Raw genomic sequence first — 18145 nt, forward strand, 5'->3', positions numbered from 1 at the left:
AAGCTTTGTGTGGTGGAAGGCCCAGTCACCACTACCGCATCTTACCTGCCCATCACCCTAGGTCAAGGAATGGCAAGGAATAGACTAGGAGCATGACCTCCTGCTCTTGTTGTCTCAAGTTGAAGATCTAGATTGTCAGTCGGCATCACCTGGCCACTCTCTCCAGCCCATTAACCCAACACTGGAGTTTTTAAGTTTAGAGAAGTTAAAAGGAACATAACTTGACAAAAAGTTGGAAGAACAGTGATTGTGACATGCACATTACGAACACCATAATAATTACATACATGTACATTTTTAGCAAGTAGAAAATATCAGTGCTCTCTTTTCACTGCTTCAGATATTCCTGATGAAGTCACCTTTTGAGGCATAGAAAATAAATTGTGTTTTCTAGCTGGCTCAAACAATGATTCATCAATTTTCATTTCAAAAGGCATTGACTGAATTTCTCAGAGATACTCTTTTTTTATTGGTTCTTTTTAGTTATACATGACAGTAGGATCCCTTTTAATATAATTATTATACAAGCATGGAATATATCTTATTCTAATTAGGATGCCATTCTTGTGGATGTACACCATGATGGGATTCACTGTTATGTTTTCTCATGTGTACACAGAAATATTTTGTCAGATTCATTCCACTGTCCTTCCTTCTCCTTTTCCCCTACCCTCCCTCCATTACCTATTGAGAAGATGTTACCTCTTAAGGGTAGCTGCAGATCTCTAAGAGCCTTTCTAACCATACAAGAACAGACTAATGGGGATAAATGAGCCATCCATGACCATCCTACTTTCTGACATTATTCCCAGGAATTCATCAAGATGAAAAAGAAGCAGCAAATATATATAAAATTATATATATATAAGATATATAACATATATAAAATACACACACACACACACACACACACACACACACCTTGAAATCCCTTGTACAATACTGTACTATTCTCAAGGGCTAGAGATTTTCTTTTTGTATTTGTTGTTGTTGGGTTTTAATACTGTTGTTGTTAGGAAAATTAATGGGCACTGCAGGTTTTTAAGACTCTAAATTAAATGAGTTGGTTAGAATATTGATGAGTTTAAAACTATAACTTCATTTCTTCATTACCAACTGACCCCTTAAACTATCTCAACAAAAGTATACGCTTCTAGACATAATTACAAAAATTCATCACAAGGGACAACCAATAGCATACATTCTATAGCTGAGACCTGAGGAAATACCATATTATACTCAAAACTACATCCAGAAATGTCATCTCTCTAATTGGAAAAGTGGCATGGTTTCACAGCAGAAAAATAGTAAATAGAAACAAAGCAAACAGCAAAGGATCACCTGTCATTCCACTCCCTGGTATATTCTTAACCATTTGGTCAAGAGTATTTCAGACATTTTCTATGCATACATATATTACAATTCATTTTATTTTCTAGATGTCTATACTAACCATACTTTATTTTTTCTATGTATATATATATATATATATATATATATATATATATATATATTACAATTCATTTTATTTTCTAAATACATGTCTATACTAACCATACTTTATTTTATAATCCAAGTTTTTCCTTAACAATGTATCATGCAAATCTTTCATCAAGCCATCATTGTGATGAATGCATCATACTCCCTTCACAGACAAAGGTCATGTAGTATTTTGACTTCTCTGTTGATTTCTGACTTAGAAGGTGACATAATCCTGTCTTTGTGTGATGTGGTCTAAAGATAAGGAAATAGCTTGAGAATTATAAGAACATCCATATATTCTAGGTCAGTTTGAAAAACAGAATTTATTAATCTGTTACTTCAAAGCTCTAAGCCTTTCCCCCTTACAAGTGCAGAGAAAGGATAAAGTAATATATTTATATGAAAAAAGTTTTAACCATACTAATTCAAATCCCTGTAAATTTTAAGGTGATTAATGATATAGCTCTGGCTGCTACATGTAACAAGATTATGAAGTAAACCAGATTTAGGAACTGATGATTAAGGGTTTCACTAGAATGTTATCTATCTTTGTAGAATTATTTAGCTATTCCATTCCAAATTGCAGCGGGGAATTCTGCCAGGTATATACCTCCTCCAAGATGCTACTGACATCTCAGTATAAGACAATTTTCATATACTTCTTTCTTCCATCTACTACAATACAGAAGAAATTAGTATTTGAAAAATTTACCCACACAAGATAAACTAATATGTGCACAGACAGAAGAAAAACTAATTTAGGTGATGCTCCTACATTATTACTGCTGTTCCTTCAGTCCCACAGCTCTTCCCTGACCCTCACCTAATCTCTCCCAGCCCAACTCCCTATGTCAGCCTTAAAGACTGCTCAGATGTTCTTTGTACAAAGTTCTCATCGTTTCTTTTGATTTGGGGGAGAGGGTGTTTCTGGGGATGGGGCCCTTTACCATTGAGCTATATCCTTAGCTTTTTTTTTTGAAACAAGGTCTTGCTAAATTGCTGAGGGTCTCACTAAGTTGCTGAGGCTGACCCTGAACTTGTGATTCTACTGCCTCAGCCTTCCAAGTTGCTGGAATTCAGGCACATGTACTGGCAGAGATTTCTTGTTTGGTTTGGTCTGGTTTGATTTGGTTTGGATTTTTTCATTTGTTAGTTTAAATTCTCAATTATACATATCTGCACATAGAGATTAATCACTATTTTTGTGCTGTTTTTCTGTTTCCTTGTTAATGCTTCCAACTATAACCATAAAACACACATCTGGGTCTCCACTAAACCAAGGCAAGTATTCTGTCTGATTCTTCTTGTTTCCCCACCACCTAGCACCATGTCTATAACTCAATGGGTCCTTGTTTAATTCAAGGGTACTTAAAGTATTGACAATATATTAACACTCTGCACAAATTTTCATTTTTAAAATGCTTTCTATGTTTGAAATTTTCTTCAAATTTTACCACTACCAATCATTACCTGAAATTATTCTAGTTAGCTGTCACATTCTCAGATGTAGCTTCTACCTTATTCCACTTGATGGCGCCAAAAGGTTTTTAACAATGTGCATCAGAACCACTAAAATTTCAGATGGGTGCAAAATACAAACCAAGATCTTAAAAAAATTCTTTTAACTGTTTTAATATATAAATGTTTATCATACACAGATTTTGTTTATTTTAGAGGTTTTTAATGGTTCTGACTGATCTGGAAATAATGATGCAGAGTATAAAGAGTGAAGGAAGATGGTGTTTCTAGTCTTTAAAAAAACATACAGAATTCAACCATCCAGTCGTGCTTTTCTATCTAAGGAATGGAGGGAGCAAAGGGTGAGCAAAATTCTTCACTGTAATCTTACTGCTAGTGCCAGGTTGACCAAAATATGAATAGCCAGCAGGGAACTTTATTTACATGAAGATATAATACACATTATTTGCCCAGAGAGATGAACACACACACAGAGGTTTGGCCTTCAAATTAGGAAAGTTCGTATCTATAAAATATGTACTGCAAACATCATGATCTCACCTATCACTCATTCAGCTTGCTTATACAAAACTTGGTATTACAGATGCAATTTCCAACTTCTAAATGGCTAAAAAAAAGAGATTATCGATTTAAAACAAAAGGTAACTATTGATTATAACTTCTGTAGCAATATGTTATTAATTCAGTAAATACTGCTTTGATATGTGCTATTTTTCTGACAGCTGCCTAAACACAGTGTTTCAGTAGCCATGAGAAAGTTCCATGACCCCAGCTCAGGGAGCTTGGAGGGAGATGCAGGATGGAGCATGTCTGGGCAGCATGATTTCCAACGTTTCCCATGGGTAAAATAAATATGACTTCTGGAAACATAAACATCTTAAACAGCAGTAATTTTAGTTTCCTCCGTAATATTATTCCATATTTTTCAAATGGTTTTAGGTGACCTTGTATAATCAAAGAAAGTAATGAAAACTCTGGCCTTACCTGGTTGAGCAGCAAACCCAAAGGCATACAGTTAACAGGTTGGACCTGAGGGGACCCCCAGGCATATAATATGGCCTTAAAGGACAATTTACTCCACCTGGTGTACCGGACATTAAATATTGATTAATAAACCAATTAAAACTTCTGTCTTCTTAGAGAGATTGAAAAGAGACACACTGAAGGCTGGGTCTTGAAGCCCAGGCAGCCACACAGAGGAAAGATCATACCCAGAATTCGTAGATCAAGTAAGTACTAACTCAACAACTCAGGAAAAGTAGATTTGTGCTTACATTCAAAAATCTCTAATCCTAAAAATTCACTGAATGCTAATTACTTGGGGAAAGTAATATCACACACATATTGATTCAGTCTTAGAAGTATGCGAATCCCTGAATTTTCATTTTCTTCCTCCCACATACTCTAGTCAGGCCTGATTCTAGTCGGTTAATGAGGACAACAGTGCCAAGAACACGTTTATAAAACACAAGTTTTAATACACAACAGTGATAACTTCTCTGACTTTTTAAAGAGTGCCTTACCTCCAGAAGCCATGGTTTTAGTTTTCTATCCAACAAAATGTCAAATCCCAGGACTTCAAAGCAGACACTTTCACTGCCTGGAGGTTGACCAGGCCTACACATTCGATACGCATGCAGGACATGAGGTTCAGCTACAATCAGAGTCTTTACCACCAATTCCTACAAAGATTACGACAAAAGAGGTGAAGATGACTTATTTCTTTGCATCTCATTTACATATATACCAGGATGACATGACCTAGGCCTACAAACTAGCAACCTGACCCTATTTCCTAAGCTTTATGGCATCTGTCCTCTGCCACTGCTCTGGCTTCATTTCATCCAACCATTTCCCATGCCCTCGAGGCCCCAGTCATGCTCACTTTCTTTGGGTTTCTCCAGTAAATGGCACTCCCTCCTAGCTTGGATCCCGTGCACTAGCTCTTCCCTCTTCCTGGAACACTCTTTATCCTGCACTCACTCACTCCCCTGTCTGACTCTCTGATATTCTCACAGGCCTTTCTCAAACCCATTTGAAAAATAACCAACCATGATTGCTTTTTGCATCACTACAAACAGGATATAACCAGCTCTTTTTGTCAAAGAAGGGCCCTTGACTGTCTTATTTACAGTCCCATTTCAGTACCTAAAATACTGCCTCACATTAGTAGATGCTCAAAAACAATGGTAACCAAAAAAAAAAAAAGTTGATACATGCGGTTCTATCTGTTCAATACGTAAGATCAGGAGCATATGCTTGCCCCATACAGAAAGGGATGAGAGTAATTGGGAAGAAAAAATTCAAGGAGAGTTCATTATCTTACAAATAACACCATGGGACCTCTACTGAGACAAAGGATGGAAGGGCTAGAAAAATATAATCCATTAGAGGGTTTTTTTTTTTTTTTTTTTTTTTTTGGTACCATGATGATTTTGTAGTTCTTAAGGTTTATCTGAGATGATAATATTTCCAATTAAAGAACTGGCTATCAACATTTTCTGTTAGGAAACACAAAATAGAAACTAGGATTAATTACTAACTTATTTTTAAGAAGGCTGTTTTGCTTATTTTTGTTCTTTTGAGTTATACATGTCAGTAAAGCCTATTTTGATATATTTATTGAAACATGGAGGATATCTTATTCTATATTTTACTCCAATTAGGATCTCAGTCTTATGGATGTATACAATGTTGAGATTCATTATGGGATATTCATGTATATAGGAAAGTTATGTCAGATTAATTCCATTGTCTTTCCTATTCCTATCCCTCCTCCTTTCCTCCTCCTTTCCCTTTATTTCCCTTTGTCTAATCCACTGAACCTCTATTCTTCCCCTCCCTGCCCTTATGAGAACATCGGAACTTTGGATTCGGGGGATTGGTGTATGTCACCTAGCATGAGAGTCTCCAGATCCATCTATTCACCAGCAAATGTTGTAAAGTCAATAAGAAAGTCATTCTTCTTTAAGACTGAGAAATAGTCCATTGTGTATATAAATCACATTTTCTTTATCCAGTCACCTAATAATGGGCACACAGGTTGGTTCCATAGCTTAGCTATAGTGAGTTGAGCTGCTATAAATAAACATCGATGTGGCTGTATCACTGTAGTATGCTAGTTTTAAGTCCCTTGATTTTATACTGAGGAGTGGGATAACCAATTCAAATGCTGATTCCATTCCTAGTTTCTTAAGGAATCTCCATACTGCTTTCCAGAGTGGTTGCAACCTCACCAATTTGCAATCCCACCAGCAATGTCCGAGTGTACCTTTTTTCCCACATCCTCACCAACATTTATTGTTACTTGTATTCTTTTTAATTGCTATTCTGACTGGAATGAGATGAAAGTTCAGTGTACTTATTAATTTGCATTTCTCTAATTGCTAGAAATGTTGAACATTTTTTCAAATATTTGTTGATCATTCATATTTCTTCTTTTGAGAAGTTGTCTGTTTAGTCCCTTTGCCATTTATTGATCGGGTTATTTGGTTTCTTTGATGTTAAGTTTTTTTAATTCTTCATATATCCTGGAAATTAATGCTTTATCTGAGGTGCAGGTAGCAAAGATTTTCTCCCATCTATGGGCTCTCTCTTCACGTTCTTGATTGTTTCCTTTGCTGTGAAGAAGGTTTGTAGTTTGATGCCATTCCATTTGCTGATTATTGATTTTACTTCTGCACTTTAGGGGTCTTGTTAAGGAAGTCAGTTCCTAAGCCAACGTGTTGGAGTGTTGGGCATACATCTTCTTCTAGTATGTGCGCAGATTCTGGTCTAATTCCTAGATCCTTGATCCACTTTGAGTTGTGTAGAGGGTGAGAGATGAGGGTTAAATTTCATACAGCTACATAGAAATTTCCAGTTTTCCCAAAACCTTTGTTGAAGAGGCTTTCTTTCTCCAGGGTTTATTTTTGGTGCCTTTGTCTAATATGAGTTAACTGTGTTTTTGTGGATTTGTCTCTGTGTTATCTATTCTGGTCTTCATGCCTGTTTTGATGCCAATACCATGCTGTTTTTGTTACTATAACTCTGTAGTATAATTTAAGGTCTGAGATTGTGATGCCCCCTGCTTTACTTTTCTCAGTAAGGTAGGCTTTGACTATTTTGGACCTCTTATTTTTCCAAATGAATTTCACTGATGTTTGAGAAAAAGCAATGAATTATGGAAATACACCTATCTTGACTAATTTTTTGTTTAACGTTGGCTTTTTAACACTTTCTCTGCAAGTACAGGCAGTACAGGAAGGCAGCTGAGAAACAGATTTCTAGGTCAGACTTCTGGATTTACTCCTGGCTTTGGTTTTGCTACTTCTTATCTGTGCAGCCTCAATCAAGTTGCTTAAACACTGAGTCTCATTTTTCCTAAATGCAAACTGAAAGAGACTGACATAAGGACAGAATGAGATTCCACGCAAAACTCTTAACATAGTGCCTAGCATAGAGTAAACCTGCAATAACTGTTAGATACTTAACTACTATTTCTGTTATTGCCAATCCATCATTTCTCTTGAATTCCATCTCACGTCAGGTCTGATGCAAGTATTCTACTTCCTAGTGGGAGCAATAGTTATTATAGTTATAATATATACATTAACCTCATAGTTACTCACAACCATAGTACAGCTCATACTTGGGGATAAGTATGAAAGATGCCATAAAGAGTTGTTCTCAGGAAGTTAAGATAATAAATTCACCATAAACCATGGCATATAAGAGACTAAAGCCATGTCACATAAATCTTTGGAGATATCACTGAAACCTCTAAAGAGTAGGAGAAAGTTAAAATTTAGCCAGGAAGTATCTCTGTGAAACAAGACAGGCTAGGGTAATGGCTTATGTAACAAGATCTTGAATTAAAAACCTGTGTTTTCGCTTCACAGAAAACAACACTTCAAAGTGGTAAAGGCAAAGCTGCAAGTAGATGTGAAAGTTCAGAGTGATATAACCAAATGCAAATGAAATTTCACCACTATTTGGGGGAATTTCCAATAGTGACCTTGTTTTGTATATGATTTGTAAATTTGTATATTAAGTATATTTGTATAAAAAGCACACAGTAGAGATGATTTTATGAGTGTTTATACTCATTTTTAATCTCTGTAGCCTTTCTTTTTACTTATTTTTATTGGTTCTTTTTAGATCTACATGACAGTAGAGTGTATTCTGACATATTATACATGCCTGGAGTATAATTAATTCTAATTGCCATTGTACATAATGTGGAGTTTCATGTATTCGCATATGAACACAGGAAAGTTATGTCCAATTCATTCTACTTTCATTCCTATTCCCATCCCCCTCTACTCCTTTCATTCCCCTTTGTCTAACCCAGTGAACTTCTATTCTTGGCTCTCCCTTCCATATTGTATGTTAGCATCCACATATCAGAAAGAACATTCAACCTTTGGTTTTTTGAGAGTGGCTTATTTCACTCAGCATGATGGTCTCCAGTTCCACCCCTTTACTGGCAAATGCCATAATTTCGTCTTCTTTGTGGCTGAGTAATATTCCATTGTGTATATATATACCATGTGGCCTGATTTAATACTGATTTCTTACTCATTTTTGACCAGCACAAAAACACACAGCTCTGATTTTCACAGAAGGTATTCGTGAATGTTAGTTTTCATATACAGATGGTTACTTTTTGAAAAAAGCATCTAAAAAATAGGTTGTTAAAAAAAAGCCTTAGGGGCTGGCTTTAGCTCAGTAGTAAAGCACTTGCCTAGCAAAGGTGAGGCACTGAGTTCCAGCCTCAGCACCACATAAAAAAATAAATAAAATCATAAATATATTTTTTAAAAGAGCCTTAGTTAACTCATGGAATTTGTAAATCAAGGCATTCAGATAAAAATGTACTGCATAATAGTTTTCTCTACCTTTTCCTGTAATTCTATTTTTATATTATACCATTGATTCACCTTAAACAAATATTTATATAAAGTATACCTATTCTTAATAAGGCATATTTTCAAATAATTATATGTATGCCAACAATTATGTACATAATCATACATCTTTGGCAAAAATATTATGACGTAACTGGTTATTTACAGATTATTGATATAATATTCTAAGTAACAGCCAATAATGATACAAAATTTATCCACTTACAGACAAGATCATGAAATGTGTCAGAGTTCAACAGGCCTACATTAGCAATTTTGGGTTCACTTCTAAAAATTATACTTGAGCTAATAACGGAAAAGTCAATTCCCTTGCCCTCTACTAGTCTTGCTTATGGATCTTCTTCTAATTCAATTGTCTAGAAAAAGTATCACCTAAAACCCATGTCTGCAAGAATAATGATGCTTATCTCTCTCTGGCTGATTCCCCCTATACATTCCTAAAGAAGTCCAACAGTTCCCATGATTTCACAAATACCTCCTCAAAGAATCAAACCCAACTTTTTCTTCTATCTGCGTCTGATAGAAGAAAAAGTTGGCTCTGATCTACATATTGTGGGGTCGGGCTCCAAATTCCTTAATAGGACACCCATAGCACAAGAGCTAATAACAAGAATCAACAAATGGGACTTATTCAAACTAAAAAGTTTTTGCTCAGCAAGAGAAACAATAAGAGAGGTAAATAGGGAGCCTACATCCTGGGAACAAATTTTTACTCCTCACACTTCAGATAGAGCCCTAATATCCAGAGTATACAAAGAACTCAAAAAATTAAACAATAAGATAACAAATAACCCAATCAACAAATGGGCCAAGGACCTGAACAGACACTTCTCAGAGGAGGATATACAATCAATCAACAAGTGCATGAAAAAATGCTCACCATCTCTAGCTGTCAGAGAAATGCAAATCAAAACCACCCTAAGATACCATCTCACTCCAGTAAGATTGGCAGCCATTATGAAGTCAAACAACAACAAGTGCTGGCGAGGATGTGGGGAAAAGGGTACACTTGTACATTGCTGGTGGGGCTGCAAATTGGTGCGGCCAATTTGGAAAGCAGTATGGAGATTCCTGGGAAAGCTGGGAATGGAACCACCATTTGACCCAGCTATTCCCCTTCTTGGACTATTCCCTAAAGACCTTAAAAGAGCGTACTATAGGGATACTGCTACAACGATGTTCATAGCAGCACAATTCACAATAGCAAGACTGTGGAACCAACCTAGATGCCCTTCAATAGATGAATGGATTAAAAAATGTGGCATTTGTACATAATGGAGTATTACTCTGCACTAAAAAAATGACAAAATCATGGAATTTGCAGGGAAATGGATGGCACTAGAGCAGATTATGCTAAGTGAAGCTAGCCAATCCCTAAAATACAAATGCCAAATGTCATCTTTGATATAAGGAGAGCAACTAAGAACAGAATAGGGAGGAAGAGCATGAGAAGAAAATAACCATTAAACAGGGACGAGAGGGGGGAGGGAAAGAGAGAGAAAAGGGAAATTGCATGGAAATGGAAGGAGACCCTCATTGTTATACAAAATTGCATATAAGAGGAAGTGAGGGGAAAGGGGAAAAAAACAAGAGAGAGAAATGAATTACAGTAGATGAGGTAGAGAGAGAAGATGGGAGGGGAGGGGAGGCGATGGGGGATGGTAGAGGATAGGAAGGGCAGCAGAATACAACAGACACTAGTATGGCAATATGTAAAACAGTGGATGTGTAACCTATGTGAATCTGCAATATGTATACGGGGTAAAAATGGGAGTTCATAATCTGCTTGAATCAAATGTATGAAATATGATATGTCAAGAACTATGTAATATTTTGAACAACCAATAATAAAAAAATAAATTAAATTAAAAAAAAAAAAACTTTGATTAAAAAAAAAAAGGAATGCCAGAGGGTCTGTAAAACTTTCTTGATATCACTGAGCTAATCATCTAATGGCTCATTCAATTAATCATCCAGAGGTCATTACGTATGACCTTCCATCAGTGAGGTACTCTCCAAAGAAAATGAATTTCACCACCTGGATGCTTCCAACCCACTATGATAGTAGACAACAATTTTTGGAATTTCCACAAAACTGGCCTTGATAAATGAAACCAACAAGTACACATTTTTATAATCAAATTTCTTATTTAGTGTATTTAGTCTCTCAGGATGATATAGTTGAAAGTTAACAAATTTTTAGGTAACAGACCACATCCAGATGACAACATTTTTTTAATAAATTCTTGAATTAATTTCCAATATAGCTAAATCATTATGTCTTCTATTAACAAATTAGCAGATGAGTAACGCTGAGCCTAGAGTACCACGTGGCACCAACAGGCTCATGCTGAGTAGCCCGCACCCACTTTGGACCTCTCACTCTCTTCGCATTGCTGGTGTTCCCAGCATACCACACCCTGCCTTTCTTCTGTTCAGATCACTTCACACCTTACTTGTCTGATACCTAAGAACCTTGGACTTATAGGCCCTTAGGTATCAGACAAGTAAGGTGATATTTTTCTTGAAAAATATCAAGAACCTTTTAACTAGAACCAAGTCCAACCAACTCTGAACTTTCATGACCATCTTCCATGACAGATGTATTATTTGATCATTCTAAGAAGAAACCTCAGATGAGTTGTATGGTCTTAATTATACGGAGACTTTCAGTAGACATACTGTAACTATAAATACTATTTTTATACTTCCGTCAGGACTGATAAGGGATCTGTTCCACCAAGATTATCTTTATATCCATTTCCTTTTCTTTTATATCTTCACCTTTTGGAATTTCACCACTGCCACAGCTTTAATTCAGTTGTACCCCAAACACACACTTTTCACTGCCTTCTTGACTTTCTACCTAAGACAGCACTTCAAGATCAGCATATCCAAAGTGGAACTCACCACCATAGCCTCATGCACTTTAAAAACCTCTGCTCAGGTGTCTCTGTTTCCAGGAAGTTCTGCTTTCTGTCTACATCACTTGAAGCTACCAGGTGTGGTCTTCTTCCACATCTCCATGGTATGGAACGCATGCCTCTGTTGTACTCATGATACTGCCTTCTATTAACAATTTTTGTGTAACCATCAAAGCTGTGACTTTTAAGTTTTCAAGTTATCAACCAGAGACAGACTTATGCCATGTATTACATGACTGAATGAACAAATGAATAAGTGAACAAAACTCTTTTCCTTCATCTTCAAAAGAAGATTCTACATCTTCTTAAAATAAATTCCTTCTCAGTCTAATTCAGATAATGCAACACACATTCTTCCTACAAATCTTCTTGAAAACTTCAGAAGGGACTCCAATCGTCTCCACCATAGATACTCAGTTCACCCCAATATTTACCTCACTGTCACCTCTTTTACTGAGGTTCAATTCAGACCATTCTTTTCACTTCAACTACTTTTAGAGACTCCCAGTGCCCTCCCTGTCTACTCTGGATCTTCACTTTAAACCATACTACCCCTATTTTATATATATATATATATATATATATATATATATATATATAATCTTTTAAGTGCATTGGTTTTGGTTCTATTGCTCTCTTCCAAAAAAAAAAAAAAAAAACTGAATAAATCTCCACTGCTGACCAAGCTATGCCTCACTTTTCAGACCTAAAATTTGGCCCCACATATCTTTTCAGCAGTAAGTCTCCAAGATATCCCACATACCTTACATGACAACCTACACCACCTATTACTACTCTCATACCTCCAAGCCTTTACCTATGTTTTGTCTTCACCTAAAATTCCTCTCTCTAGCAGTTTTTAAAGTCCTACTTGTCAAGGTCCATCACAAGGTCCACATCCTTCATGAAAATGCTCTTTATCTGCACAATCTGATGTAATCTGTTCTTTATTTTAAGTGCTTCATGGCATTTTAAATTAATGCTGAGAAAAGATGGTTACAATTGAATGAGACAATCTTACTGAAATATCACTCCAAAACTTAGCAACGTCATGTTGATTGGCTTGTAGGAATTCTGTAAACCATTTGATGGAACGTTTGCTGCCTTTGTTTTCAGTTTCATCCCGTTCAAAACGTTCATTATGCTTGTTCACAGAGTAGTTTGTCAGATGCATGTATAACTGGGTCTGTAAGGAGTAAGAACCAAAGTCATAACCACCTAGGCGACTCTGCAACTGTGTATTTTCACAGAAAAGAAGGCGTTCAATTATTAAAAATGGTTTTAAACTATACAGATTGCCAATCGTCTTATTATTTGGGTAATTTTCAATTGAAATGGAATGGCCTATTTCCCTTGAAAGGATTAAGAATGTAATCACCTACAAAATCACCTTATATAGGATTCACAACATTAGCTATCATAAAGAAGCATCAAAGGAATAGTACATAAAAATAATTAGATTAAAATATGAAACTATCTATTGCTAAGCAGCAAAATGTTCCCAATTTGTTTTCATTACTTTGTTTTTAATATTTTGGGTCCTTAACATTTTCACCCTAATTTGAGGAAAGGAATTTTCTGCAAAAGCATTTTATGCCTTTTCAAAGAAAAGTAAAAAAAACAAAAGCTCAGACAAGTAGCATAAATCAAGAGACAGGACTACCAAACACAACCTCAGGGCTCCTTTACTGAAGGGGGGTCACTATAACTCATCAACAGGGCAGAGCACTCAGGGCTGGCAGACAGAACCACATGATGCTATGAGTGTCTGAATGATTAACAGGAAACGTTCTGTGCTCCATGCTGGGGCTCTTACATTTTAGTCTCTTTATGTTCTAAAGTTTGTTGACAATATTCTCCTTAAACAAACTTAAAAAATAAGCCAAAATTTAAAATGTCTCATATAATGATCAATTAATACAAAATTGATGGATTTATCAAGCTAGCAATAAACATTCCTTGGTCTATCTTGCAACTTGCAAAGGGTGAAAATGATATGATCCCACCTTACCCTGTTTGTGAATATAACAGTGCCAACATAATGAATTATATACACAGAGCTTTTTAAGGACTAGCCAACCACTACAATGAATGTTTCTTACATGGCAACACAACTGACATTCTTGCCTTAAAATCTTTTTATATTTAGTTTTTAAATATTTAAGTTTCATAGAAATACACAGCTGATTATACATGTTCACTGTTTTAAAAGTTGGAAATAGGAAAAGAGAATGCAGCAGCCTGATACCCAAAACAACCAGTGAAAACGGTGTTTGATTTCTTTTTTCCCCCCAATCTTTTATCTTAAACTGACCTTTTACATAACTGTGGTCTCAGTTTGCATAAAATTTCATATTTCACTTTTTTAGTTTTCATATCTCATTCTAGGAATTCAGTCATTAAATTGTAGATGTTGTATGATAATTAACAATGACATTTAAATAGAAAAACATCCTTGTTCTATGAAAAACCAAAGCCAGGAGCTTTTGTGATTCCAGAGCACTTGGCAAAATGAGACTTTAGAGGTCACATTTCCCTTCACTCATTATAATTTCTTAATCCAGTATTCTTGAGCAAATTGTATACACACAACCCTCACATGTAATAATAAAGCATTTGTTAAAAAAAGAAACACCCAAAAAAGAGCTTCCAAGGCTTCTTTCCAATACTACCAAAAAAAAAATTATTATGGCCTCACATAACTGATAATCCATTTTTACCAATTCCAATTATTTTAATTATAATCTATGAACTGGCATGTGCCAGATTCACCTGCAGTCCAGACCTCTCTTCTGAACTTCAAAAGCCCATACAATATATCCAAATGCCTACAGAACAGATCCACTTGGAGGTCACATAAACATTTCAAAGGAACACAGAAACTTTCCACAAAATCTTTGATAAACCCCTGTCACAGTGAATATAATGTTCCATTCACCCCCTTGCCCATGCCAAAGATCTTGAATTTTATTCTTGATTTTCCTCTCCCTTACTCTCAATTCCACAAATTCAACCTGCCATCATATTATATCAGTTTTAGCCATGTTATCATAAATAAATCTCAAGATTTATTTCATATTCTCTGTCCAGCCTCAATGCTGTTATTTTCAGTTTAAGTCATTCCCCTTCTCATATGTGATCACACTAAAGCTCAGTCTCTTGTCTCCCTTCCTCTAATCTATGCTACACATCTGCACCCCAATCACATCCCCCACATTGCAGACTATGTGACCTTTTTAAAACACAAATCTCGCCCTTTCTTTCCTTAGTTTAAAATCTCACAATGCTCCCTTCCATTTTAACTCAAATTCCAAAATCCTAGACATGGTATGTCATGTTTTGTGTCATTGTGACCAAAATACCTGACAAGAACAACTTAGAGGAGGTGAAGTTTATTTTGGCTCATAGTTCAGAGGTTTAGTCCACTGACGTCTGAGTCTATTGCTCTGGACCCAAGTAAGACAGTGCCTCGTGGGGAGAGGGTGATGAGGAGCACTGATCCATTCCTGGCAGCCAGAAGGCAGAGAGAAGGACAGGGAAAGGGGCCTGCAAGGAAGAGGAACCCTCCCAGGGCACACCCCAGTGAGCCACCTCCTCCAGTAACACCCCACCTTCCTACAGTTACCACCCAGTCAGTTCCTTCAAGCTAGGCTGAACCTCTGAACATTTCTGCAATAACATAGGAGCTTTGGGGGGACACTTCATACCCACACCAAACCACAACCATGGACTACAAAGTCTTGAAAGATCTGCTGTGCCGAACTCTCCAACTTCATCTGTACTTTAGCCAAACTGAATTTTCTGCTTTCTCCAGACATACTACCCTCTCTTTTACCTCTGATCTGTTCATTCCTCTGGCACCAGCCAACCCCACACCTCACTCCATCCAAACCAGAATAAGCTCCCCATTATGCAGACTTCAATTTACAAAGAAACTACTTCTCTAAATCTTTATCCTAAACTGGGTCAGGTGCCACTGCTATGCACTGCCACAGCGTCCTCAGTTTCTTAGACCATCACACTTACCATCAGTAATTATATTTGCTTATTTTATTTTTTGCCTCCCCACTACAGTGTTGCTTCTGAGAAGTCAAGCACTGTATCTGTCCTGGTCATTCTTTTTCCAAAGCCAGCACAATGCCTACAACATAGTATATTTCAAACATTTCTTGGTGATTGGCTATCTCCACTCCTTATGACCTTTAATGAGATGTTTCTTTCTTTTAATGGCCTTTCCTATAAAACTTTGACAGCTCCCTTGTTCTTCCTTTGCCAATGTTTACATATTCTCAGTGTATCAAACAGCAAAATTTATAAGCAGCCACTATTCAATTTTGAAATATGACCTCTCTTGTTGGGGATAGTTATGTGCATAATACTAGGAGGGAACAATAATCAGGCTTTTGACAAAACAAAAAACAATAATTAATTGCAATTTTTATTATGAATAGTAGATCCAAAAATAGAATTAGAAGGTAACTAAAATTTTATGTATAGATAAGAAATTGCAACTTGGCTTTCATAAATTGCAAATTACAGTTGATGGTTTCCATGATGTTACAGTATGACTTTCATGAATATGTTATGGCTGCACAAAAGAAATCTTAATGAAAAAGCATCTACAAAACGTTCCGATTAATAAACATTAAAAAGCACACAAACTGCTAAATCATATCTTAAATTCACATTTCATCAGTGTAAATTTACAATCCTACTTTTTTTGTTGTGCTAACAAAAATTAGAGGCAGTCTTGCTTGGACATATGATTCTTCTAGATCATAAAAGCCTAAGATGAACAATTTTGATTCATACAATCTTAAATATGTAATAGATACTTCAGTAAGTATATATTAAACAAATAAATGAAAACAAAAATTCTCTCTGGTACCACTTACCAAATTGGACTCATTAGGTGGAATATACTTTTCTGTTCCCATTCGCACAAGTCCATCATGGTACAGAAATATTTTTAATGGATCACATGATGTTACCAGAATATAAATTCGTAAATCAAACTTGTAACCTTCCATTAGAAAAGGCTTTTCAATGTATTCTTGAACAATTAAATGATCCTGAGATGGAAGTTTATCACCATTTCGTATCAAAGAAATCCTAAGTTTAAAGAGAAACACCAAAATGAATAATGTGATATGGAAACAAAATGTTCAAAAAGTCATCTACATACTCGGGAGGAAAATAACGAAACAGGAAACTCCAAAAATCTATCCCTCCACAAAAGCAAGAAATAGTTTTTTAAAAACTGTCAGAATCAACATTTTAGAGCTCCAGAAACTTATCAAAAGCCTACAAGATCCAGAGGCCACTTAATCAAGGAAAAAACAGCTAAATCTATAAAAAAAAGTTTTGTAGTATTTTAACCTGCTCTGGCCCCACCATGTAATCCCAGCTGAGCAGTGGCCTTAAACAACAGCCTATATTCCTAGCACAAGTACCAATTCTGGAATGTGCCGAATGGACCTTATTCCTGCAGTTGTTTATTTTACCTGTCTGTGTTTCCCTGGAAGAACTCAAGGCTTTCTATTTATCTTATGCAACTCAGAGTTCTACCAGAGCTGAGGTGCCCCTTGGGGGACAATTGTTGAAAATATTTAAGGGTAAATGTCTGTTGCCTACTGCAACAAACAATACTTGGAACAAACAACAGACTAACTTTAAAAAGACTAGGTGAAAATGCTTGGGAATGAAAATCTTTGGGACTTTGAGAAGTCCTTTCTCCAGTGAGGCTAGAGGGCAATGGTCATGCTCAGGGGTAGGTTGTGCGTGCTCAGTAAATATCTGAAAAGACCACACGTTCTCACCTCAGACTAACCATCAAACAAGTAGGCACTAAAGGCTAAAGTGAACTGGTAAAGGAGCACCCAACAAACACAGCACACATCTGCAAAGACAGCCAGGTTTTCCAAGCTTTTTGGGGGGGTCTAAGTGTTTGATGGTATCTCTGTCAAATTTCCAGCTAAGAAACCAGAGAAGGAACTTCAGTGGCCACACACAACAAAAAATACAGAATTCACAAAATCAGTTCTAAGAGGTCAATAAACAAAAAAATGCTACAACAAAGCCACAACAACAAACAACACAAGGGGGAAAGAGTCTGATTTCCATGATTGCTACATTATAATATTCAACCAAAAATTATGAAGTATGCAAATAAGAAACAAAATATAACCCATATGCAGTGAAATAAAGAAATAAAGCCTAGATGTTGGCTTTACTAGATAATCAACTATTTAAATCACTATTTAAAATTTATACAAAGATCTAAAAAAAATTTATACAAAGATCTAATGGAAACTATATAAAATAACTGAAGAAAATCATGAAAACAACATC

At 36.0% G+C, this 18145-nt stretch overlaps 1 protein-coding gene across 9 annotated transcripts in view; it reads right to left on the bottom strand.

The window, feature by feature from the left end:
- The window catches only part of Ttll7 (tubulin tyrosine ligase like 7), a 162663-nt gene that overhangs the window by 66156 nt on the left and 78362 nt on the right, over positions 1-18145 (bottom strand). For 8 of the 9 annotated variants that reach the window (XM_058578989.1, XM_046443225.2, XM_058578988.1 and 5 more), the window contains 3 exons: positions 16690-16906; positions 12816-12980; positions 4485-4643 (listed from right to left, as the gene is read on the bottom strand). In XM_058578989.1, the coding sequence (XP_058434972.1) occupies positions 4485-4643; positions 12816-12980; positions 16690-16906 (541 nt within the window). The remainder of the gene's footprint in view (positions 1-4484; positions 4644-12815; positions 12981-16689; positions 16907-18145) is intronic. The other variant, XM_058578990.1, reaches the window with a different exon arrangement.

This window comes from Marmota monax, unplaced genomic scaffold, assembly GCF_021218885.2.
Source record: "Marmota monax isolate L192 unplaced genomic scaffold, Marmota_monax_Labrador192_F-V1.1 WCK01_AAM20220418_F8-fsc00046, whole genome shotgun sequence".
In the NCBI taxonomy this organism is placed as follows: domain Eukaryota; kingdom Metazoa; phylum Chordata; class Mammalia; order Rodentia; family Sciuridae; genus Marmota; species Marmota monax.